This window comes from Pongo pygmaeus, chromosome 12 (genome assembly GCF_028885625.2).
Source record: "Pongo pygmaeus isolate AG05252 chromosome 12, NHGRI_mPonPyg2-v2.0_pri, whole genome shotgun sequence".
Lineage (NCBI taxonomy): Eukaryota > Metazoa > Chordata > Mammalia > Primates > Hominidae > Pongo > Pongo pygmaeus.
In genome coordinates this window covers 45591511-45615612 of record NC_072385.2, presented here as the reverse complement: position 1 = coordinate 45615612, position 24102 = coordinate 45591511, and the positions used below count along the sequence as shown (strand labels likewise).

The 24102-nt window shown below is 41.6% G+C and overlaps 1 protein-coding gene across 1 annotated transcript in view; it reads left to right on the top strand.

The window, feature by feature from the left end:
- Positions 1-20741, top strand: part of RPIA (ribose 5-phosphate isomerase A) — a 58595-nt gene extending 37854 nt beyond the window's left edge. The window contains exons 4-9 of the mRNA XM_054472479.2: positions 2122-2181; positions 4350-4414; positions 5470-5538; positions 6337-6478; positions 7779-7878; positions 19786-20741. Of these exons, the coding sequence (XP_054328454.1) occupies positions 2122-2181; positions 4350-4414; positions 5470-5538; positions 6337-6478; positions 7779-7878; positions 19786-19883 (534 nt within the window). The 3' untranslated portion in view covers positions 19884-20741. The remainder of the gene's footprint in view (positions 1-2121; positions 2182-4349; positions 4415-5469; positions 5539-6336; positions 6479-7778; positions 7879-19785) is intronic.
- Positions 20742-24102: the final 3361 nt, after the last annotated feature.

Sequence of the window (24102 nt, the reverse complement as noted above, 5' to 3'; positions counted from 1 at the left end):
CCTTACCCCTGCCCTCCGTCTGCAGCGTTCTTTATAAACTAATCTCAGAAGTGTCATATCATCACCTCCGCTTTGTGCCATTGGTCACTCACACAGACTAACTCTGGGACAATGGGAAGGGATGATCCAAAGGGATGAATGTCAGGAGATGAGGATTATTGGGGCCCTCTTTGAGGCCACTTTCCAGTGTTTTTATAATCTCAGATCTGAAGTTAGGATGGTTTCTCTAATACTACTTTCACTTTTTTAAACTTTAAAGTTCAGGGGTACATGTGCAGGTTTGTTATGTAGGTAAACTCATGTCATGGGGGTTTGCTGTACAGATTTTTTTGTCACCCAGGTGTTAAGCCTAGTACCCATTAGTTATTTTCCCTGATCCTCTCCTTCCTCCCACCCTCCACCCTCTATCCTTCAGTCAGCCCCAGCGTGTATTGTTGCCCTCTGTTAGCTCCCACTTACAAGTGAGAACATGCGGTATTTGGTTTTCTGTTCCTGCGCTAGTGTGCTAAGGATAATGGCCTCTGGCTCCATCCATGTTCCTGAAAAGGACATGATCTCTCTCTCTTTTTGTTTTTAATGGCTGCATAGTTCTGATAGTACTTTTGGAGAAATCTAAGAATTAAGAAATAATCTAGCAATACTATTTTTGCTGTTTTCCTTTTCAGCATATATTTCTCTTTAATAAGTTCAAAATCATAAGGTTTTTTTTGAACTTGCTTATTCAGCCAGCATTTTATTTTAGCTTTTTATTATGGCAAATTTCAAAGTTTAGAAAGGAGAGAGAACAATAAAATGAACTTCCATGTACTCAGCATCCAGTTTCAATAATTATCAGTTCACAGCCAATCCTATTTCATCCATACCTAAATATCCCCTTGACTCTTGTTATTTAGAAACAAATTCCAGGCATAATATCATTTCATTGTATATATTTCATATGTGTCTCTGGAAAATGGGGAGTCTTTTAAACATCACAACAATACTAAAAAGAGCAATAATTTCTAATAAAATCAATAATTTTTAATAACATCAAATCTGGGGTTCAAAGTGTTTTATTGTCTTATCCTTTAAAAATACATTTTTTAGTTTGTTTGAATCAGGATCCAACATTACAATTTTCAAGATCTTTATGTTTTAGCCTTAGAGTCTTACGATTTTAGATTAGAAGGTTGGCCTTGGTCATTTCATCTGTCCCTATCTTTTTATAGATGAGAAAAATTGCCAAGGGTCACAGGGCTGGCTCATTTAAGATTGGAACCTGGACCTTCTGATTCTTAATCTCAGGTGCTTTTTGTTTTTAGCAGAAAACATTGTGAAGGCTTGTCTTTACAAAAAAGTTTTCCATCCTTTGGTTTCTGTGCATTATAAGCAATGACATGAACATAAACCCACATCACTGGGACTTGGGCATTCAAACATGAAGGTTTGAGGTACTTTTATTCCAGCTATGAATCCTGCTCAGAGCCAAAATTTGATGGCTGTAACCACTGTTCTCCCCTTTTGTCACCTTTTTAAGAAGGTTAGCTCTGAAGCTTGACTATAACGTCTGTGGTGCTGACTTTCTCACAAACATCCTAAATCTCTCCCAGTCTAGTGTGCTAAATTTGCTGACTTCCTCACTTAGTCTTTGTGGATTCTGGCATTTTTAAGTGTATATATTCTTTTCCTCATATTTACTTAACAGTGTGGGCTGGGAACCACTCCATGTCCATTCATAGTGATCTTCCTCAGTCTGTTTTTATACCATTGGATTGTTTTAAAAGCTTTTCTAATAAGTTGTGGATTTGGTTCTATGTTAGGAATTTTTTGTCACACTTGTTTTGCCAGAAGCTTTAGGATGCCATGGTATTCTCTTTCATCACAAGTCACTGACGAGGAGCTCTTAGCTTTGCATTGGAACAGGGTCTTTGCTGTGCTGTTTGCCTTTTCCTAGCTCCCAGGTTGAATCAGTAGTTAGTTTTGCCATTCATGGGGCTAGATGTCCTACCTCATGGTGGGCCATGCTGGGCTTTGGGAGAGAGCCTGGGTAGGACTTGGGACACTTAAATCCAGAAGAATTCTGAGAATCCTTGCCATGAACTGAAGTAAATGATCGTGGTTGCTCTTCCCTGTCCTCCGCAGGCCCGCCAGCTCATCCTGCAGTATGGCTTGACCCTCAGTGATCTGGATCGACACCCAGAGGTAAGATTGCCACTCAGAGGCAGACCACTGTGTATTTCTCTCCGCTTTTTTATGGCTGCACTTGTTCATGGGCTCCAGATATCTTGTAAAATCTAGGGAAGATGTCAGTTAGTTGTACCAAGTTTTCTCCTGGGACCTTGAGTATTAATTTTGGCTGAGATCACAAGTGCCGAGGTGATTCCTTTCCACCACATTCCTTGTGGTTTAACCCCGAGGGCTCAGTGTGAATGTATTAAAGGGAAGTGGGCAAGCCCAGGGCTGTATCCAGGGCTTCCTGAGGTCTTTGTGCAGAGGTATAAGAGTGAGCCAGCTCATGGAGCTTGCCACTAAGTGGAAATATGGAAGAATCATCTGAGGCAGCCATGGACATTTGAAAATATTAAAACTAAGTTTTGTGGTAAAGACTAACACAGGGGCAGTCCAGAGGAGACTGACGTTCGTGAGGGTGAGCAGTATCACACACACTACCTGGCATTTTCTGAGCCATTATTATGTACCAGCTTTTGTGCTAAGTGCTGTACCTGTATTAAACTGTTTCATCTCCAGTATTCTTGAAGATAGGATATCATAATTTTCCCATTTTATAGATGTGAAAAAGGCACAGATTGGGTAAGTCATATGGCTAATGCCACAGGTTTTAAGTGGCAGAATCAGAATTTGAACTCAGGCACATCTCTTCTAGACTAATGCTAGTTTGAGTTTTTTGGGAAGAGGTAAAGTTTGAATTGGGCTATAAAGGCCAGGTGGCAGGGGCAGGAGAGAACATTCCAGAGAGTGGTAGATGGGAACCACAGGAACAGCTCCATGTGGGCAAATGGACACTGCTCGGACTGGCTGGGGTGATAGGACAGAGTGAGTGTACTGCGTTGGTGCATAGTGGGGAGAGGGAAAGCGGGGAGAGGGAAAGCAAAGCTGGATAGGAAAAGTGGGGTGGTTTTATGGCACCTGGAAAACCAAGCAGGTTGAGACTTGATGGTGATCTAGTAGCCCATGTTTCTGTCATACACATGGGCCTCACAGGGGTTAGTAAGAACTATGCAAAGGACTTGGGGATTTCTGTGGGCAGAGCCAGCGGCACAGGCTGATCATGTGTTCAGCAGCTGTGAAGAGAGTGGTTTGGGCTGAAGGTGGGCCTGGAGCCCAGACAGAAAAGGTTGCCACTTTCCATACCCCTGAGAATTGCCACAGTGCAGCCTAGCTCTGGGGTTAATGCAGGCCTGGGGAGAGCAGTGCCGGCTGTAACTTCAGACAAAGGCTGGAATCTGTAAAAGGCTGGAAGCAAGCATGACCCATATGGAACTGTATTTTTTACACCTGTGGCATGCCAGCCATGCCAAGCAACTTAGTAACTGCACCATGAATAGAATATGTACCCTGCATACTGCTTGCTGTCTTTAAAAATATACTTGGGGTTCCTACAATGTCCATGTGGAGTACCATGAGTGATGAGAAATGTGTAACTTTCTTGATTTTGATTTTTGAAAGCTAGATGAACCCATTTGCCCCTCAACTGCTTTTGGGGCTTGTGGTGGAGCTTCCTAATAGAGGGAGCGGGCAAGCCCAGACAAGTGGGGTCTTAGTGGCAATGCCCCAGTAATTTCCAGTTCGGGAACTCATCAACTTTCTTATGTATCTCTTCATTTGATCTTCATGTCCACTTGAAATTGCCTGTGAGGTTGCTCACAGTTAGTACAGAGACTTCTGAATCAGTTTTTTTTTTTTTTTCCCACCCCCAATGGAATTTAGTAGCACAGATATTACTGTATTGGCCCTTTGGTGGGACAAAACTCATTGTAATGTCTAAGATTTTTTATTCCCCCACCAAAAACTAATTTTTGCCTCTTGGGGGAGGTGATAGCACCCACACTGAGAACACGTGCTCTAAATAACGCCAGCTTGTCCACAGAGAAGCCCATCAATGAGAAAAGGGAACATAGTCTTGTGGGTAAGAACTGCACCCTGGTTAGAGTCCCAAGTCCTGTGCTGTTTCCCTTTGATCCTAGTGGAGCAGCTTAACCTCTTGTAGCTCAATTTCTTGATTTGTTAAATGGGAGTACTAGAATTAGCTAATAGGGCTGCTGAGTATCTGATGAGCTATTGCATGCTCAGGCAATTAGCAGAGGCTCCCCTCGAGTGGTTTTTGTATCTTTACCTTTCCCCCAATACAGATTGACCTTGCCATCGATGGTGCTGATGAAGTAGATGCTGATCTCAATCTCATCAAGGGTGGCGGGTGAGTGTTGTGGGGGCTTCTGTGCTAAAGAGTATCTGCCAGTTAATCCTTAGCAAAGCAAGATGGATACAGAATAAACAAATTGCCACTGTGATGTATGCCAGTTTGTCTTTCTCCTAGGATATTGATAGCATATGGCCTTAGACCCAACTCAGCATTTCTGGTCATTAGCAGCAATTTACTGACAAGGAACCTGGGCCTCTTTAGTGAGATCATTCATCGTAATGGATTCTCTGTGGATTTGTGTTCTTTTGTTGATTCAGACTTTAAAAACTTAAGGCCAAATCAAAATAATACTGGGCTAGATTGTTAGGTCTGTGGGCACCAGTGTGTGACTTTTGCTTTAAAGCTGTGCTTACCTCTGTGAGCAGTTAGGGATATTATTTGTTCATTTGGAAAACATTAATTGGGTATTTCTTAAGTGCTGATTTGGGGAGTGGTGGGAATGGTGAGTTGGAAAAGGTGAAATCCTGTTCTGCTGGTTCTTATAATCAAGCAGACCATTGAGTGATGCAGCATTTGTTTAAAATCACACTTTACTGTTTATTAGATTTTCTTATGTGTTACTTAATCCTGTCAACTGCAGATGTGAGATAGTTTAGCTGCTAAACCCTAGAGGTAGACCTGGACCCAAATCTGCTGATTCAGTGCTCTGGGCTCTCCCCACTTCATCACCCTCATTGGCAAATAGTCGACTGGGCAGGTTGTTCAAAGCGTGCCCTCTTCAGCTTCTAGACCCTCCCATTCATGCCATGTCCAGATGACGTCTCCCTGAACACAATGCTCCCTCTCAGATGCATTTGGATGGAATTATGCCTGGCCTGAATGGGAACCCGTCTGCTTTCTAGGTTTCTCCCAGACAAGGGTAATGTTTCTAGAGTCTATTTACTAGGAGCAGCATGATGGGACTGGGGATGTCCCTTTAAAAATTAAAAGTTAAGTTTCTCTTTAAGTGCCAGGATTGAGTGGATTTGGGATTCCTGTATTTGACCTTAGTTCCCAAACTGAGATTTTTGTCTTACTCCTGTGTTCCTTTGCTTCTTTCCTATCTGCAGAGGCTGCCTGACCCAGGAGAAGATTGTGGCTGGCTATGCTAGTCGCTTCATCGTGATTGCTGATTTCAGGTACAGTTTCTGGTGTCTGAACTGCCAACTGAGGAGGTAGATTGGACCCCCAAGCCTCATCCCCATTTTTGTGAAAGAGGAAATGGAGAGCTGCAGGGACTCTCTGACTTTCTGAGACTGATGGCTAGGACTTAGTACAGTGTCTAGGAGACCTTATGTTCTGCTTCTAGGCTGAAGGTAGATGTTGCTAATCACAGCACTGTTATCCGCAGCCAGGATCTCTAGCATTGTTTCATGTGTTCAGTGGAACGGGTAAACAGCTTGTCACCCTGTTAGCAGAGCATGCTCTCATGTGTCATGTCACTCACTGGATCCTCACAGGGAGCCTCAGAGGAGGCAGGGTGTGCCCTGCCCACGGGCAGTGACTCAGTGTGCCCTGCTTCTTCTCGGGTCAGGGTTTGCCGCAGGTGACTGGTGTCATTGATAGTCTTTGACCAGGCTCTCAGATGCTCCTTCAAGGAATGTAGTCAAAAGCACTTGTGCTGAGCATGTTAATTTCAAATATGTGTATGTGTATATTTACTTGTGAAATATAGCCACAGGATGAGCATAAATATTAAACACCTACATACCCACAAGCCAGCAATATCAGATTTTAACATTTTTGTCATATTTATTTCAAATAGCTCTTTTCCTATATAGTGAAAACAGCTAATTCATTTGAAGCCCTGTGTATATTGCCCTTGATCACTTTCCTTGCCTTCCCACCATCTAATTAACCCCATTCCTGAATCTGGTGTTTGCCTGTACTGTTGAGCTTATTTACTTTTATTGTACTTTTTGACTCCTTCTTTCCAGGAAAGATTCGAAGAATCTCGGGGATCAGTGGCACAAGGGAATCCCCATCGAGGTCATTCCAATGGCCTATGTCCCAGTGAGCCGAGCTGTGAGCCAGAAGTTTGGGGGCGTGGTTGAACTTCGAATGGCTGTCAACAAGGCTGTGAGTGGCCTGGTTTGGCCGGGCGTGTGCTGGGTGCACTCAGGTTTTCAGTGTGGTGTCCTCCCTTCTGTTGCAGTTGGGTCCTGTGTGCTTCCACCAGGCAATTGGCTTTTATTTATTTTTAATTGATGTATTTGTTTATTTTCGGGGAGTTGGCCTGTTAGTTTCTGCATTCAAACTCGTGTAGACAAGACCACACTTAATACAGTGCATCTCCTTTGTATAGATAGGGGAATGATTCTTTCTCTGTGCCTCAGGTTCTGACATCCCACAGGTGATCTGACCTTTGTGCCTGAGGCCTGGAACACCCTGATTGGCAGCTGTGAAACCCTGGCTTTGGGAACCTGCTTGGAGCAGAAAGTTTTTTAGGTTCCATGGTGTAACTTCTTTTCTCCCTCTTCTTTCCTCTCATTCTGTGGTTAAATGTGACAAGAAGTAGAATTTCTTGGGGTGTGTGAACTCTTCCCCAGGAATACTCTCCAGATGGTCCACATTTTTCGTGTTTCTCTTTAGCTTCTAAAGTGGATTGCGCAGAACTTTTCCCTCTTTTTATACTTAAATAAACAAATAAGCAAAGACAGCAATCCAGAAGCTAACCACAGTTACATATGTAACTACGTAAACATTTTGGAGGATATCGAAAAGATCTGTCACCCTACCCTGATACATTTTTATTTTGATATATTTTGTCCCCAGTGTTTCTGTGACTTTAAAAAAAACCGTAGTTCTGTTCCTAGTGATTGTACAGTGCTCTGACTGACGTTCAGATTGTCGGCACATGAAAGAAATGCAGCACGAAATGGAGAAGTCATTCAACCTTGACCCTGTCAGAGTTCTTATTTGAAAGCCACATTGCTGCTAGTGTTCTTATTGTCTTTTGGACTCTGTTTCTTGCCCTTTTTCTTATTAGCCAAGTAGTAACTTAAGGAAGCAGATAAGAACAATGAATTTTGGACTAACTTAAGGAAGTAAGAACAACGAACCAGAAATCAGATAGGAATGTGGTGATAATTGTGACATGTTCACATAGTCATAGTGGGAGCTCATGTGAGTAAAAATAGCTTGATACATTTGTTAAGAGGCTTGTATTCTCTCTCTCTCTCAAAAAAAAAAAAGACTACAATCTAAGTCTTTCTGATTTCAAAGCTCCTGCTTATTACCACTTCACAGCACACCTAGAAAGCATAAGGTGGGAGCAGGTTAAAATGCATACTTGTCTTTGGTTATCCCCTCTACTTTCCTGTCCTTCTCTGCCTACCTGTATCTGCATCCTTGGTCACTGTGGAAAATTATCTTCTAGGGTCCTGTGGTGACAGATAATGGGAATTTTATCTTGGACTGGAAGTTTGACCGGGTACACAAATGGAGTGAAGTGAACACAGCTATCAAAATGATCCCAGGTAACATGAGTGGCATTCACCAGTCATATACACACCCATGCCCTTCATAACTGGCCCCTACATCTGGCCACAGAAGGCACAATGGACATGGGCTTTGTAAGGCTTGGTTGGAAAGAAGAATTCCCTTTATACCATGTTTGGGTTTTTAACTTCACTTCCTTTGCCATATTCCCTTCCACCAACAATTGTTGCTTACCTAGTAGCTTTGTTGCTTGTGCATTTCACAGCCTGTTTGAGTTGGGATAGTCATGAAGCTGATGGAAGTTCAGAGGGGACTTGCCTTGAAATATAAGGCCATCGTTCTGTGGGTAGAACCTTTCCTTCCAGGAGCTGGACTGCAGCCTTTTTTTGTGGGCTCTCTTCTTAAGCAGGGGGGAAAATGACTCAGTTAATCCACATTCATTGGATGCATGCCAAAGGCAAGATGTTGTGCTGTGTGTTACAGGGGATACTTCGATCTGGAGGACTTGTAATCTGTCCTCAAGGAGAATTGATGTAAACCTGGGGAAATCTGTGTGTATGTGTAGAAGCCATGCCTACAAATAAGATAGAATGTGCTCAGTTCTACTAGAGGAATACCAAGAGTCTAGAGTGCACAAAAAGTTTCTTTTTGGGAGAATGTGAGGATGTTCTATGGTGTAGAGGTGGTTTTTCATCCATGCCTTGGCATAACATAAGTTAAACACGGTGCTAAGTGTCTAAAAATGTTTCCTTTAATTCCCAGTTTGATGAGGTAGTTACAGAGCAGGGCACTGGCTGAGAAAGGTTAAGCCATTTGCCCAAAGACAGCACCAAGATGGGCACCCTAAGTTGTCTGCCACTAGACCCTGAATGTTTAATGCTTACTTGCTGAAGCAGGAGGCGAGGAGAGGCTATGTAAAATGAACATTTAGAGCCTTGGGGAGCCTCTAATGCAGCTGTGCCAGGGAATGATGGAATAAGAGCCAGGATGGGGCTCTGCGTGAAGGATGGGTGGGCAGTGTAGAGATGAGTTATGAGGCTGGAGTCCTGGTCCAGGCTAGAGGAGGTATCAAGGGCTCGTACAGGGGGATTAAAAGGAGGAGGCAGTCTTGAGAGGTATCAGCTTCTTAGGATATTGCGAGACTAAGAGGCTAACGGAATATTCCCTATCATGGAGTATTCTTGGGCCAGAACTGGCTGACAGGACCTTTCAGTCCAGTTTAATGGAGTAGACTATTCTGGATAAGGATCCTAACCCAGGTGTGCTCTGGCATGTTACCTTTTAGCAGTTAGTTAACATCTCTGTGCCTGAGTTTCTTCCTATGTAGAAGGTGCTAGTTAATTCTAGTACCTACCTTATAAGGTTGTTGGGTGAATTAAATGAGTTAAAACAGTGCCCATTGCAGAAGGGAAAGTGTTTGTTGAATGAATAAATCCCTTGAAAGAAAAGTACTATTGTTACTATTAATTAAATATACTAAGATTCTAAGATATACCTGTGCTAGTTGGGATTTAAAATAGTGTGAATATAAGCTGTGTAATGAAAAGCTAGTTCTTCCAGTTCTACTTTATTTATTAATTTTTTGAGATAGGGTCTCGCTCTGTCACCCAGAATGGAGTGTAGTGGTGTGATCATGGCTTACTGCAGCATTGACCTCCTGGGCTCAAACAATTCTCCCGTTTCAGTGTCCCCAGTAGGTGGGACTACAGACGCACACCACCAGGACCGGCTAAGTTTTGAATTTTTTATAGAAACGGGGTTTCACGATGTTGTCCAGGCTGGTCTTGAACTGGGCTCAATGTCTCCCTTGGCCTCCCAAAGTGCCAGGATCACAGGTGTGAGCCGCTGTGCCTGGCCCCAATTCTACTTTAGTTTGTTATTTTATTTTAGTTTTTTATTGACAGTCTTTTACCACGTTAAGTCAAAAAGATGAGTTGGCTTATACTCATTTTCTTGGTTAGTGTTCTCTCTTTAGTGGAAGAACTAAACAGCCAAGAAGGTAGGAGGAAGAGAAGATTTGCAAATCACTGTTAGTAAAATGGGAGAACTTGTCCTTGGTGATAATGCAAACAAACCCAGGGCCCCAGGAGGAAAGGGCTCACCAATGTGGCTGCCGTATAGGTGGATTTCTTGCAGTGCCCACTAGGTGTCACTCTTGCTCCTGGTTAGACCTTTCTTGGCTTCTTAAGATTCTGAAATGTCCTTTGTAAGGAAATTTCCCTTATGTGATTCTTCATAAAAAGTATGTAGAAGCTGCATCCTAAAGACGTTCAGAGTTTTGTTAGGAACTTAAAGTGAGGAAAATGATAAAAGAGCCTAGGTATTAAATCATATAATGTGATATCTACAGGACAATCAGAGTGGTTTGCTGTATCTTTTCTCATTTTTTCTTTTCCTGATTGAGTCCATTAGATTCACGGCTGGACAAGTATCAGGAGAACAGAAGTAGGACGAGTTTCCCTGTTTATCTCTGTTACCATGTGCATTCGTACACAGTATGTGAGGACACTTAGAGAACAACTCCCTTTGATGTTTTGTTGTATTCCACCCAGAGCAGAGTGACTGAATTGAAGGGCCAGGGCTACTGGAGTTCTTTCCCCTAGGTTCACATTTAGCATCCTCTGCTCTTTCCACTATATTTTATCAAGGAGTTGGGGGAGGTCAGTCACACCCAGCATCTCAGTAATTGAAAGAGAAGTTGCTCTAAAGTCTTACCTTAGACTGCTGCCCATTCATCTCTGCTCTTTCTTTAAAACCTTTTCTGAACCTGGTTTAACTGTCTTTTGGATCAGTGGAAACTTTCTCCTTATACTGCAGACGTTTTGAAAACGGGTCTTGAGTGGCTACTTTGTTCATCTTTGGAAGGATCCAGTTGCATAGGCACAGTTTGGTGTCAGGGACCTTTATTTGTGTTCAGCAACTCTTTGCTCTGCCTGTTGGCTTTTCGTTACTCGATCACTACTCCATTTCATTTGTTTACTGGGAGCTGTCTTTGGGAGTTTTTTTTAAATTTTAAAAATTATTTCAATAGTTATTGGGAAAAGGTGATGTTTGGTTATATGGATAAGTTCTTTAGTGGTGATTTCTGAGATTTTGTTGCACTTATTACCCAAGCAGCGTACACGGTACCCAGTGCGTAGTCTTTTCTCCCTCGTCCCACTCCCACCCTTTTCCCCGAGTCCCCAGAGTCTGTTGTATCATTCTTACACCTTTGCGTCCTCATAGCTTAGCTCCCAGTTATAAGTGAGAACATACTATGTTAGGGTTTCCATCTCTGAGTTACTTCACTTAGAATTATGGTCTCCAACTCCATCCAGGTTGCTGTGAATGCCATTATTTCATTCCTTTTTATGGCTGAGTAGTATTCCATGGTGTGTGTGTGTATGTGTATATATATCACATTTTCTTTATCCACTCGTTGGTTGATAGGCATTTAGGCTGGTTCCATATTGTTGAAATTGCAAGTTGTGCTGCTATCAACATGTGTGTACAAATGTCCTTTTCATATAATGACTACTTTTCCTCTGGGTAGATACCCAGTAGTTGTTTTGCTGGATCAAATGGTAGTTGTACTTTTGAGTTTTTTAAGGAATCTTCACACTGTTTTCCATAGTGGTTGTACTAGTTTACATTCCCACCAGCAGTGTGAAAGTATTCCCTTTTCACTGCATCCATGCCAACATCTATTATTTTTTGATTCTTGTGGGAGTAAGGTGGTATCGCATTGTGGTTTTGATTTGCATTTCCCTGATCATTAGTGATGTTGAGCATTTTTTCATATGTTTGTTGGCCATTTGTATATCTTCTTTTGAGAATTGTCTATTCATGTCCTTGGCCCACTTTTTGATGGGATTTTTTTTCTTGCTAATTTGAGTTCCTTATATATTCTAGATATTAGTCCTTTTTCAGATGTATAGATTGTGGAGATTTTCTCCCACTCTGTGGGTTGTCTGTTTACTCTGCTGACTGTTCCTTTTGTTGTGCAGAAGCTCTCTATTTAAATTAAGTTCCACCTACTTATCTTTGTTTTTGTTCCATTTGCTTTTGGGTTCTTCGTCATGAAATCTTTGCCTAAGCCAGTGTCTAGAAGGGATTTTTCAGTGTTGTCCTCTAGAGTTTTTATAGTTTCAAGTCTTCAGTTTAAGTCTTTGATCCATCTTGATTTGATTTTTTGTATAAGAGATGAGAATCCAGTTTCATTCTTCTATATGTGGCTTGCCAGTTATCCCAGCACCATTTGTTGAATAGGGTGTCCTTTCCCCCTTGATGTTTTTGTTTGCTTTGTTGAAGATCAGTTGGCTGTAAGTGTTTGGCTTTATTTCTGGCTTCTCTATTCTATTCCATTGGTCTATATGCCTGCTTTTATACGAGTACCATGCTGTTTGGTGACCATGACCTTATAGTGTAGTTTGAAGTCAGGTAATGTAATGCCTCCAGATTTGTTCTTTTTGCTTAGTCTTGCTTTGGCTATGTGGGCTCTTTGTTTTTCCATATGAATTTTAGGATTTTTTTTCTAGTTCTGTGAAGAATGATGGCGGTATTTTGATGGGAATGCCATTGCATTTGTAGAATGCTTTTGGCAGTATATGGTCATTTTCACAATGTTGATTCTACCCATCCATGAGCATGGGATGTGTCCCATTTGTGTTGTCTGTGGTTTTTTTCAACAGTATTTTGTAGTTTTCATTGTAGAGATCTTTCACCTCCTTGGTTGGCTATACTCCTAAGTATTTTATTTTTTTTGCAGTTGTCATAAAAGGGGTTGAGTTCTTGATTTGATTCTCTACATGGTTGCTGTTGGTGTATAGCAGTGCCACTGATTTGTGCACATTGATTTTGTATCCTGAAACTTTACTGAATTCATTTATCAGATCTAAGAGCTTTTTGGATGAGTCCTGAGGGTTTTCTAGGTATATGATCATATTATTAGTGAACAGCAACCGTTTGACTTCCTCTTTACTGATTTGGATGCCCTTTCTTTGTCTTGTTTGATTGCTCTGGCTAGGACTTCAGTAGTATGTTGGATAGAAGTGGTGAAACTGGGTATCCTTGTCTTGTTCCAGTTCTCAGGGGGAATGCTTTCAACTTTTCCCCTTTCAGTATAATACTGGCTGTAGGTTTGTCATAGGTGTCTTTTATTACCTTTAGGTATGTCCCTTCTATGTTGATTTTGCTGAGAGTTTTAATAATAAAGGGATGCTGGATTTTGATAGATGATTTTTCTGCATCTATTGAGATGATCATATGATTTTTGTTTTAAATTGTTTATGTGGTGTGTCACATTTGTTGACTTGCACATGTTAAACCATCCCTGCATCCCTGGTATGAAACCCACTCGATCATGGTGTATTATCTTTTTGATATGCTGTTGGATTTGGCTAGCTAGTATTTTGTTGAGTATTTTTGCATCTATGTTCATCAGGGATATTGGTCTGTAGTTTTCTTTTTTTGTTATGATCTTTCCTGGTTTTGGTATTAGGGTAATACTGGCTTCATAGAATGATTTAGAGAGGATTCCCTTTTTTTTCCCATCTTTTGGAATAGTTTCAGTAGGATTGCTACCAATTCTTTGAATGTCTGATAGAATTCAGCTGTGAATCCATTTGGTTCTGGACTTTTTTTTGTTGGCAGTTTTTAAAATTACTGTTTCAGTGTCGCTGCTTGTTATTGATTTGTTCATAGTTTCTGTTTCTTCCTGCTTTAATCTAAGAGGCTTGTATATTTCCAGATTTTCTAGTTCATGCACATACAGGTGTTCATAGTAGCCTTGAATGATCTTTTGTATTTCTGTGGTATTGGTTGCAGTATCTCCCATTTCATTTGTAATTGAGCTTATTTGGATCTTCTCTCTTCTTTTCTTGGTTAATCTCACTAATGGTCTATCGATTTTATCTTTTCAAAGAACCGGGTTTTTGTTTCATTTATCTTTTTTGTATTTTTTGTTTCAATTTCATTTAGTTCTGCTCTTATCTTAGTTATTTCTTTTCTTCTGTTGGGTTTGAGTGTGGTTTGTTCTTGTTTCTCTAGTTCCTTGAAGTGTAACCTCAGATTATCTGTACTCTTTCAGAGTTTTTGGTTTAGGCATTTAAGGCTATGAGCTTTCCTCTCAGCACTGCTTTTGCTGTATCCCAGAGGTTTTGATAGGTTGTATCACTGTTATTATTCAGTTCAAATAATTTTTAAATTTCCATCTTGATTTCATTGTTGACCCAGAGATCATTCAGGAGCAGATTATTTAATTTCCATGTATTTGTATAGTTTTGAGGGTTCCTTTTGGAGTTGATTTCCAATTTTATTCCACTGTGATCTGTGAGAGTACTTGATATAATTTAGAGTTTTTAAAATTTATTGAGACTTGTTTTGTAGCCTGTCTTGTTGGAGAATGTTCCAGGCTGAAGAAAAGAATATATATTCTGTACTTGTTAGGTGGAAAGTTCTATAGATATCTGTTAAGTCCATTTGCTCCAGGGTATAGTTTAATTCCATTGTTTCTTTGTTGACTTTCTGTCTTGATGACCTGTCTAGTGCTGTCAGTGGAGTACTGAAGTCCCCCACTATTATTGTATTGCCATCTATCTCATTTCTTAGGTCTAGTAGTAACAGTTTTATAAATCTGCGAGCTTTAGTGTTAGGTGCATATATATTTAGAATTGTGATGTTTTCCTGTTGGACTAATCCTTGTATCATTATATAATGTTTCTCTTTGTCTTTTCTAACTTGTTGCTTTAAAGTCTGTTTTGTCTCATAGAAGAATAGCTACTCCTGCTTGCTTTTGGTTTCTATTTGTGTGGAGTATCTTTTCCCACCCCTTTACAGTAAGTTTATGTGAATCCTTATGTGTTAGGTGAGTCTCTTGAAGACAACAGATACATGGTTGGTGGATTTTTATGCATTCTGCCATTGTGTATCTTTTTATTTTTTTGAGACGGAGTTTCACTCTTGTTGCCCAGGCTGGAGTGCAATGGCATGTTCTTGGCTCACTGCAACCTTCACCTCTCAGGTTCAAGCAATTCTCCTGCCTCACCCTCCCGAGTAGCTGGGATTACAGGTGCCCGCCACCATGCCTGGCTAATTTTTTTGTATTTTTAGTAGAGACGGGGTTTCACCATATTGGCCAGGCTGGTCTCAAACTCCTGACCTCAGGTGATCTGCCTGCCTTGGCCTCCCACCGAGCCTGGCCCATTGTGTACCTTTTAAGTAGAGCATTTAGGCAGTTTACATTCAGCGTTAATATTGAGATATGAGGTATTATTTTATTCATCATGGTAGTTGTCTCCTGGATACCTTGTTTTTTTGCACTGTGATATTGTTTCATAGGTCCTGTGAAATTTATGCTTTAAGGAGGTTCTATTTAGGTGTATTGTGAGTTTTGTATCAAGATTTAGAACTCATTTTAGCATTTCTTGTAGGACTGGCTTGGTAGTGGCGAATTCTCTCAGCATTTGTTTGTCTGAAAATGACTGTATCTCTTCTTCATTTATGAAGCTTAGTTTTGCTGGATACAAAATTCTTGGCTGATAATTAATTTGTTTAAGGAGGCTAAAGATAAGACCCCAGTCCCTTCTGGCTTGTAGGGCTTCTGCTGAGAAATCTGCTGTTAATTTGATAGGCTTTCTTTTATAGGTTACCTAATGCTTTTGCCTGGCAGCTTTCAAGATTCTTTCCTTTGTCTTACTTTAGATGACCTGATGACTGTATGCCTAGGTGGTGATCTGTTTGCAATGAATTTCCTGAGTGTTCTTCAAGCTTTTTTATTTGGATGTCTAGATTTCCAGCAACACCAGGAAAGTTTTCCTCAATTATTCCCTCAAGTAAGCTTTCCAAACTTTTTGATTTCTCTCCTCTCCTTCCTCAGGAACATCAGTTATTCTTATGTTTGGTTGTTTAACATAATCCCACATTTCTTGGAGGCTTTGTTCATTTTTTTGATTCTTTTTTTCTTTGTCTTTCTTGGATTAGGTTAATTTGAAAGCCTTGTCTTCGAGCTCTGAAGTTCTTTTTTTCTACTTGTTCTAGTCTGTTGTTGAAATTTCCCAGTGTATTTTGCATTTCTCAAATGTGCCTTTCATTTCCAGAAGTTTGATTGTCTTTTCTTTATGATATCTGTTTCTCTGGAGTCCTTTTAAATTTTCTTTAAGTTGGTTTTCACCTTTCTCTGGTACCTCCTTGAGTAGCTTAATAATCAACCTTCTGAATTCTTTATCTGGCAATTCAGAGATTTCTTCTTGGTTTGGATCCGTTGCTGGAGAGCTAGTGTGATCTTTTGGAGGTGCTGTAGAACCTCGTTTTGTCGTATTACCAGAATTTGTTTTCTAGTTCCTTCTCATTTGAGTAGACTGTTTCATTGGAAAGATCTGGAATCCAAGGGCTGCTGTTCAGATTCTTTTGTCCAATGGGGTGATCCCTTGATGGAGTGTTCTCCGCCTTCCCCTAAGGATGAGGATTCTTGAGAGCTGGACTGCAGTGGTTATGCCCTTCTGGGGGTAGCCACCCAGTGGGGCTACCGGGCTCCAGGCTGGTATTGGGGAATGTCTGCAGAAAGTCCTGTGATGTGATCTGTCTTTAGGTCCCTGAGCTGTGGATACCAGCACCTGCTTCGGTGGAGGTGGCAGGAGAGTGAAGTGGACTCTGTGGAAGTCCCTGGTTGTATTTTTGTTTAGTGCACTGGTTTTCTTGAATGCTGGTTTATGCTAGCAGTGAAGTTGCCATGTGGACAGACTCAGGATCTCTGGTTAGCCAGGATGTTGCAGGCGGTGGAATTAGCTGTTGTTTTCCCCTTTTTGGAGCAGGGTTGTTCTGTTACGAGTTTCTGTAGTGGCTTGAGTTGGTTGGCCTTCAGCCAGGAGGTGGTGCTTTCAAGAAAGCATCAGCTGCAGTAGTATAGGGGGATACAAGCTTGTCTACGTTGGCCAGGATAAGTATTTTGGTTTCTTAGGTAATGGGCAGGGCCATAGAGCTCCCAAGGGTTTATGTCTTTTGTCTTTGGCTACCAGGGTGGGTAGAGAAAAACCATCAGGTTAGGGCAGAGTTAGGTGGGTCTGAGTCAGACTTTCTTTGGGCAGGGCTTGCTGTGGCCACTGTGTGGGGTGGGGGGGTGGTTCTCAGGTCAATGGAGTTATGTTCCCAGGGGGATTATGGCTGCCTCTTCTGCGTCATACAGGCTGCCAGGGAAGTAGGAGAAAGCCGCCAGTGACAGACCCCCACCCAGCTGCCACACAGCCAGCAAGACCAGTTTCACTCCCGCCATGCCCCACCATGGTGAGCAGGGCTGAGATCTTGCCCCAGGCTACAGGCCTCCCTACTGAGAAAGCAAGCAGGCCTCTCAGGCCTCGCCCCTCCCTGCCTGCCTGCCTGCACCTTCGGCTGTGGGTTCTTCATTTGTATCTGCACTTCCCATTTGTCCCCCACCGGATTCTGCTCAGGAAAATTTGTGCTCAGTTGAAATTATTACGAAGTTCAGCTAGAAGCTTCCTTCACCCTGTGGCCCCTTCCCAGTTCTGCTGGCTGCCTTTTCTTCCCCAAGGACCCCTGTGAGATAGAGCCAGGGATGGCTTCCCTGGGCTCAAGCTGGGGACTGGGAGTGTCTACAGGGCTCTTCCTGCTGCTGCTTCTACTTTTATAGTTTGCTCAGCTCTCTAAATCCATTTCAGCTCTAGGTAAAGTTAAATCCGTCTCCTGTGATCTGGATTTTTCAGGTTCCCTGGTGGGGATGTATGTTCAGAGGCAAACTTTTCCCCCTCTCACACTTTGGGAACTCACAGTTTTTTGGCTGTCTTATGGAGTTTGCAGCAGCAAGCCACTTCTTTCAAAGGGTCTGTGAATTCTTTTGGTTTTCCTGGTGTGTTCCTGTGGTGGTTCTTGGAGCAAAAGTTCACAATGTGTGTCTCCACACACTGTTCTGTCTGTCCAAGTGGGTGCTGCACATTAATCCTGTCTTCTATTGCCATTTTCCTGCAAGTTTTCATTGTATTTATCCTTTTGAATTTGTGTAGTTTAAAATTATGAGTTAAACAGTGGCAAGTCCTCTTTTCCACTTTTCCAACCAACTAGTTACCCTATCTGGAGGCAGCCAGTGTTACCAAAATTGTGTGGCCTTTGAGATAGACTTTCATAAACACACAAATTGAAACTCCTCCCGCCCCACCCCTTTTTACACTAGCGGTAGCCTGCTTTATACATGTTCTGTTTCCTGCCTTGCCTGTCTTGGAGATTATTACACACTGGCTTATAAAAGAGCTTCCTTGTTCCTTTTTTTTCTGAATACCTGCATGTATTCCACTTTACCTATGTAACATTATTACTTAACTGGATCACCACTAGTGGTCATTTATGTTTGCAGATTTTTGCTAGCAGGGAATCACTGGATGAAAGGATTAATGTGTCTGTGATTTTTGTTAGATGGTACCAAATTGCCGTCTGTAGCTTGTATTCACTTAGCCTTCTACCAGCAGTGTGTGCAGGTATCTGTTTCCCTGCATACCTGGTCCATTATACCTTTTCTCTTACAGTTACAGTTACTCTTACAGTTAAAGTTTATGTCATTGAAGTATGTGTGAGTATATGTAAATATTCTTGGTAAAGGTTGTGTGTAGCTGTTAATTTTCACTGCTGAATCATATTCCATCATCTGTATGTGTGTGAAAAAAAGTTTATATCTATTCTACTCTTTTAGTTTTTTCTCTTTCTTTTTTTGGAGACAGGATCTTGCTCTGTCACCCAGGCTGGAGTACAGTGGCATAATCATGGCTCACTGCAACCTCTGCTCCTGGGCTCAGGCGATCCTCCCACCTCAGCCTCCTGAGTAGCTGGGACTACAGGCATGTGCCAGCATGCTTGGCTAATTTTTGTGTTTTTTGTAGAGCTGCCATCTCTATGTTATGTTTCCCAGGCTGGTCTCGAACTCCTGGGCTCCATCAGCTCCATCTGGAGCTCCATTGAACTCCTGGGCTTCATTCCCAAAGTGCTGGGATTATAGGCATGAGCCACCATACCCAGTCTCTGTTCTACTCGTGATGGACATTTGGGTATTATCAGTTTTTAGCTAATAGGAAAAGTGCCGCTATCAACATCTTACACATGTCTTTTGATGACCAAATGTAAGCCTAACAGTTGTATATCGAGGAGTAGAATTGCTGAGTGGTTAGGTTTAAATCCGTCAGCTTTGGAAGATGAACATTTCCAAAGTGCTTTTGCCAGCTCAGCTTTCACCATCAATGTGTATGAGTGTCTTTGCATCCCAGCAGAATTTCATTACACTGACTCCAGTGTGTGTGTAGTGGTATCTTGTAATATTAATTTGTATTTCCTTTCAGTGAATGAATTTGAGCATCTTTTAAAATGTTTATTGGCCATTTTGGATAGCTTCTTTTGTGAGGTACTTCTTCAAGTCTTTTGCCCATTTTTCTATGGGGATTCTGTCTTTTTCTTGATGATTTATAAATTGTTTATATTTTTGATATGAGTCCTTTGTCAGGTATATGCTTTGCAAATATCTCCTCCCATTCCGAGGAAATCTTTCAAGGCTGGTGGTATGATTGAAAATAACTGGTAGTGGGGCTTCTTGGTTGGAGTAGTCATGGAGGGTCTCTAGAGGATGACTTGCCATCTGATATGTCTGAAGGACAGAGCTGAGCCAGCCCCTTGAAGCGCTTGACAATGACTGGCTCGGGCAGAGGGAACAGCATGAACAAAGGCCTCAGGGCAGGACAAAGCTTAGCATGTTTGGGTACAGAAAGAAGGCCAAAGTGGGAGGGGAGAAAGAGGTGGCAAGAAGAAATGAAGATAATCAGAATCTCTTTTCATTGCTCTGTGGGAGAGAAAGGCTTTAGATTTGTCATTCGTCCAATGCTGTGTATGACAGTTGCTTCTAGTGACCCTGCAGTCTTTGAGTCTGTTTTTGCTTTGGGAGGCTGAAACAATGTTTCTTTCTGTCCTTTGTCCTGCAGGTGTGGTGGACACAGGCCTATTCATCAACATGGCTGAGAGAGTCTACTTTGGGATGCAGGATGGCTCAGTGAACATGAGGGAGAAGCCTTTCTGTTGACCCTGCAAGGAGCAGAGTGTGTTCACCTTGAGTCTCCAGCCCACAGCCAAGGTGGACGTACCTCTCTAGGAGCCTTTGCCTTAATGTATCTCTGCCAGGGTGGACAACTTGTGGTGGGGGGGCGGGGGGAAGAGTGGGAGGGGAAGTTAAATCCAGTCTTATGAAGTATTGTTATTAAATGTCTTTTTAAAAAGAGAAATATAAACATATATTTTTACTATTAAAATATTCAGTTTTTTAAATGAAGTAGAACTTGAGTTCATGTTTTATATGAAATATTTACCAAAAAAAAAAAAAGAGAGGTGAACTGTATTTAAAACCTTTGACTTGAGTCTGCTGGTAAAGCTTCTGAATATTGAGTTTGCTGAGAAATAAAAATCAAAACTTCTTTAAGCTGGTAAAGTGAGAGGCCCACCAGCAGTGATCTCTTGATGCCTTACTGGAAACTTTGTTTACTTGTCTGCTACCCTCTGATTTGTTTTTAGTTAGTTTTTATTGTGAGCACACCTAATACCTAGTTACATCTTAAGATCAGGTTTATAAAACTGGAGTGGAGCGGTATAGTATGGAATGACTCGGAATGTAAGCTGTCAGGGAGAAAATGTGGTTACACTTTTGCTAAGATCTGGGGGTTTCTTCATATTCCTGCTGTTGGAAGCAGTTGACCAGAAATGCTTGCCAGTACTGCCAAAGCACTGCTGTGAAATGTGAAGTACTTTGTTTTTTTTTATTTTTAATGATTTTCTTTTTGTTATTAATATTTTTCTCTGTTCCTTTGTTATTACTTGCATGATTTGGCATCAGAAGTCCTTACCTCTTTATATTGTTTGCAGGTTTAAATAAAACAGTGTGGTGCCATTTTGACTCTTTTGTCTTTATTGTAGAATTTAAATTTAAATGGCCACAGAAGGAAAGCCAAGATGGGAGAGGAATCAGTTTTGCCCACCCAGATCTGTGATAAGGGGTGGAATTCACTCAAGAAATCTTGAACCAAAGAATAGGTAAATACTTTCATTATTTCTGGGAGAGCTGTCTTCCAGATATGTCAGTTATCTAAGGAAATATGCCATAGCCCTTTGTCAGGCAAGGTATTAATTTTCTTCATGCATGAAGGGTAACACAGATGAACAAAAGTCACAAATTATCTCCACGTTTTATATTAGTGAAACCTTCTTTAGTCATGGAAGCTGATATGCAGCAAATCATATTGCTGCATTTCCTCATTAGCACCCCCAACCTGAATTTCCTCATTAGCACCCCCAACTCTGTAATCTGCAGACAGTCTGCTTAATAAACAGTCAGCTCTTCAGAAAAGAGCCTCATAACAGGGAAAGGAAAGGCCTGACCAGCTCAGTGAGCATTCTAGACAAGGCTCAAAGGAATCCATCCTGCTGTTAAAGAGTCTTGATGCTGAGAACCCTGATTTCCCCTTGCTAACTTTGCACAATACTTGGAACAGTCATTTCCTTCATTTTACTCTCTATTTTGATGCTTGGATAATAATGATCAGACATGTTGGCATCTAAATTCTTGCTAAATCAAGTTGTAGAATGAAAGTTAATCAGGAGAGAAAGCATTAAAGATGCTTATTTCTTTCAGAATTCCCTCTTCACTCTCAAGGTGCTCTTTAAAAATAGTTGCCTCACATATTGTTAGGAAGCCTATTGTTAAGAATACTTTATTTTCTTTTAATTTGGGTTATAATTTTTGCACAAAACGGGCACTACATCTTAGCTGAGATCTTGATAGAACTAATTTTTGACATAATCCTTTGAAGCTCTTGTGGCATGGATTAAATTTAGGAATAAAGATAAACAACAAAGTTAAGCTGAATTTCTGAAAAACACCTGCATGCACCACATCACATGTAAATGTTCTGTGGGTTTCACAGGCATTCGCACCTGTGATGGATCTGCAGTTCCTTTGAATGTCGATGTTATGGTTTTCTTCTCTTGAAAAAAACAAAACACGTGCTATGTTTTAGGCACACGTACAGCGAGGTACATTTTGACTAAAGATTCTTCATTAAAGCTCATTAAATGCGATCTTTCTGGGGAGTTAGATGGAATAAATTAGATGGAAAAAACAATTTTTTTCCTGTGACCCACATGCCAGTACATGTGCTTAATGATGAATCTCAGGGGCAAGGGTGAGCTGTAAGTTTGGTTTTTGGGAAATGGTTATAATGAAGGTAAGCAGTCACACTTCTGGAAGGTATCAAAGGAGGAAAATCACTCTGATTTGAATAAAATCTATTCAGTTTGGTTTCAGCTACAACTTCTCATTAAGTTTTTATATTCTTCATTGATCAGACTGTTTGAGCTCCCATCATGGGCCAGTTCCTAGTGGGCACTAGTGGGAGGGAGAGGATGGGACATAGATGAGTAAGATCCTCCTGTGCTCCAGGGGCTTCCAGCCTGGTGAGCCTGACAGGCACCTTGATGGAGGAATGATGTAGTGGAGGAACATGGTGGGCAGGTGGGCAAGAGGTGAGTCATGGGTGGGGAAAGTGGCTGACAGGTGAGTCTGGCAACAGCTTCCTACGTGGAGTCTTTGCTTGTTTTGACTCCATTAAAGTGCTTCTAATTAAAGTTAAATAAGCTGTCAGTTTACAGTGGAGAAAGAGGCCTGAATAGGATAAGTCACTTGTCACAGACAGAGCTAGTTAGTGACTGAGCCAGCCCTGGAACCCCTGGTCTTCAGGTTGGGGGTTTTGTAGTGTCTGGGAGGATACTCTTAAGTTGCTCTCAAGAAGTGCCAGAGATGGCGTGTTGTGACTTTTTATGGGAAAATTCTAATGGAGACAGGCAAGTTCCACAAAAAAGCTAAGTTTGGAGTAATCGTTCCAAGAAGCTACCTTTTATTTCAGGGATTGGGCTTTGCTTTGATGTACTATTTTTATTGAACTATTATATTTCAGTAGTTTCAAATTTTATCCTGAAGTGGCAAGGAGGGGAAGCAGGGAGCTATCATATTTGAACCTGAATGCGTGCCAGGCACTATTTGGGTTTTTGCCCTGTTAGCTTACGGCATCTTTATGGTGTTTGTTCTTATAATTTGCTGAGTGAGAAACTGAGGCTTAGTTTAAGTAACTTGTTCAGGCCACAGACTGGAAAGCGGACCAGACTTCTCTGGCTCTAGGCCTTGTTCCTACTTCAAGGTGGTTATAGGGCTTTGAATAGTTTGTGTTCCTCAATTGTGTCCATAAGTTGTAACTTGCGTGACAAGTAATTTGTTAAAGTACTGGAGTTAGTGAATGATTGGGTTGTGCGTGTAGGCTCATGGTTAATCCTATAATAATCCATTTCTGTCTTCTGCTGCGCTTTCTTTGGTAGGAGGAAGGAGGAGAACATTGCACGTAGCCTCGGGTGGGCAGCAGGAAAGTGCCCTTTGTAGAAGTCATCTTTATTTGTCACTCTGGAATGGAACTTGACAACCATTGATTTCTCTCTCTCGTTGTCTCCTTTTTTCCTCCTTTCTACCTATGATTTAGGCACAGTGGCTACCAGAGGCATTGCTGGCCTGCGAAGGGGCATTTATGGCTGAGGACTGTTAATTCCTTGTAGCCAAAGACCATTCAGGAACACACACACAGTTGAACAAAGTTGGATTTATTTACCCATTGAATAAGGGAAATCACACGCCATGGGAAGCTGCAGTTATCTCAGTATTAGGACTTAGAAGGTTTAGGCCCAAGGAAGCAGAGCTTAGCTCTGGATTGGATACCTTCAGGAAGCAGGGCTACTTCTATAACTGGATATCTTTAACAATTCTTACCTAGAAAGTAAGAAGAATGGAGTGAACCTAAAGCTACCATTGGTAAAAAACATTAATGAGTAACCTACTCATTAATGATGTTGGGCAGTTTTTGTGATGTGGACAATATGTTTTGTCTGTGTGATTATAGCCTTGGTTTTGTCTTCATCATGGTCACGGAGTGGCCTTGTCTGATGTTGATACTGGTGAAATTGTGTTCCACATGAGAACATCGTGGCCTGGCTGTGGCTGCCAGGCCAGCTTGTAGCAACACTGAGGCCTGACTGATAGAGCCAGGCCAGCTCCCAGCCATCTGGGGCAACATCTCTGTCTCTGAAGATATGGCAGAAGCCCCTAGGATCCAGAGGGCCTGAGCATTCTATAATCAACTCTTCCACCCTTTGACTAACTGATACTGAGTTTGTCAGTTCCTTTGACTAACTGATATTGAGCAGTTGTGTGT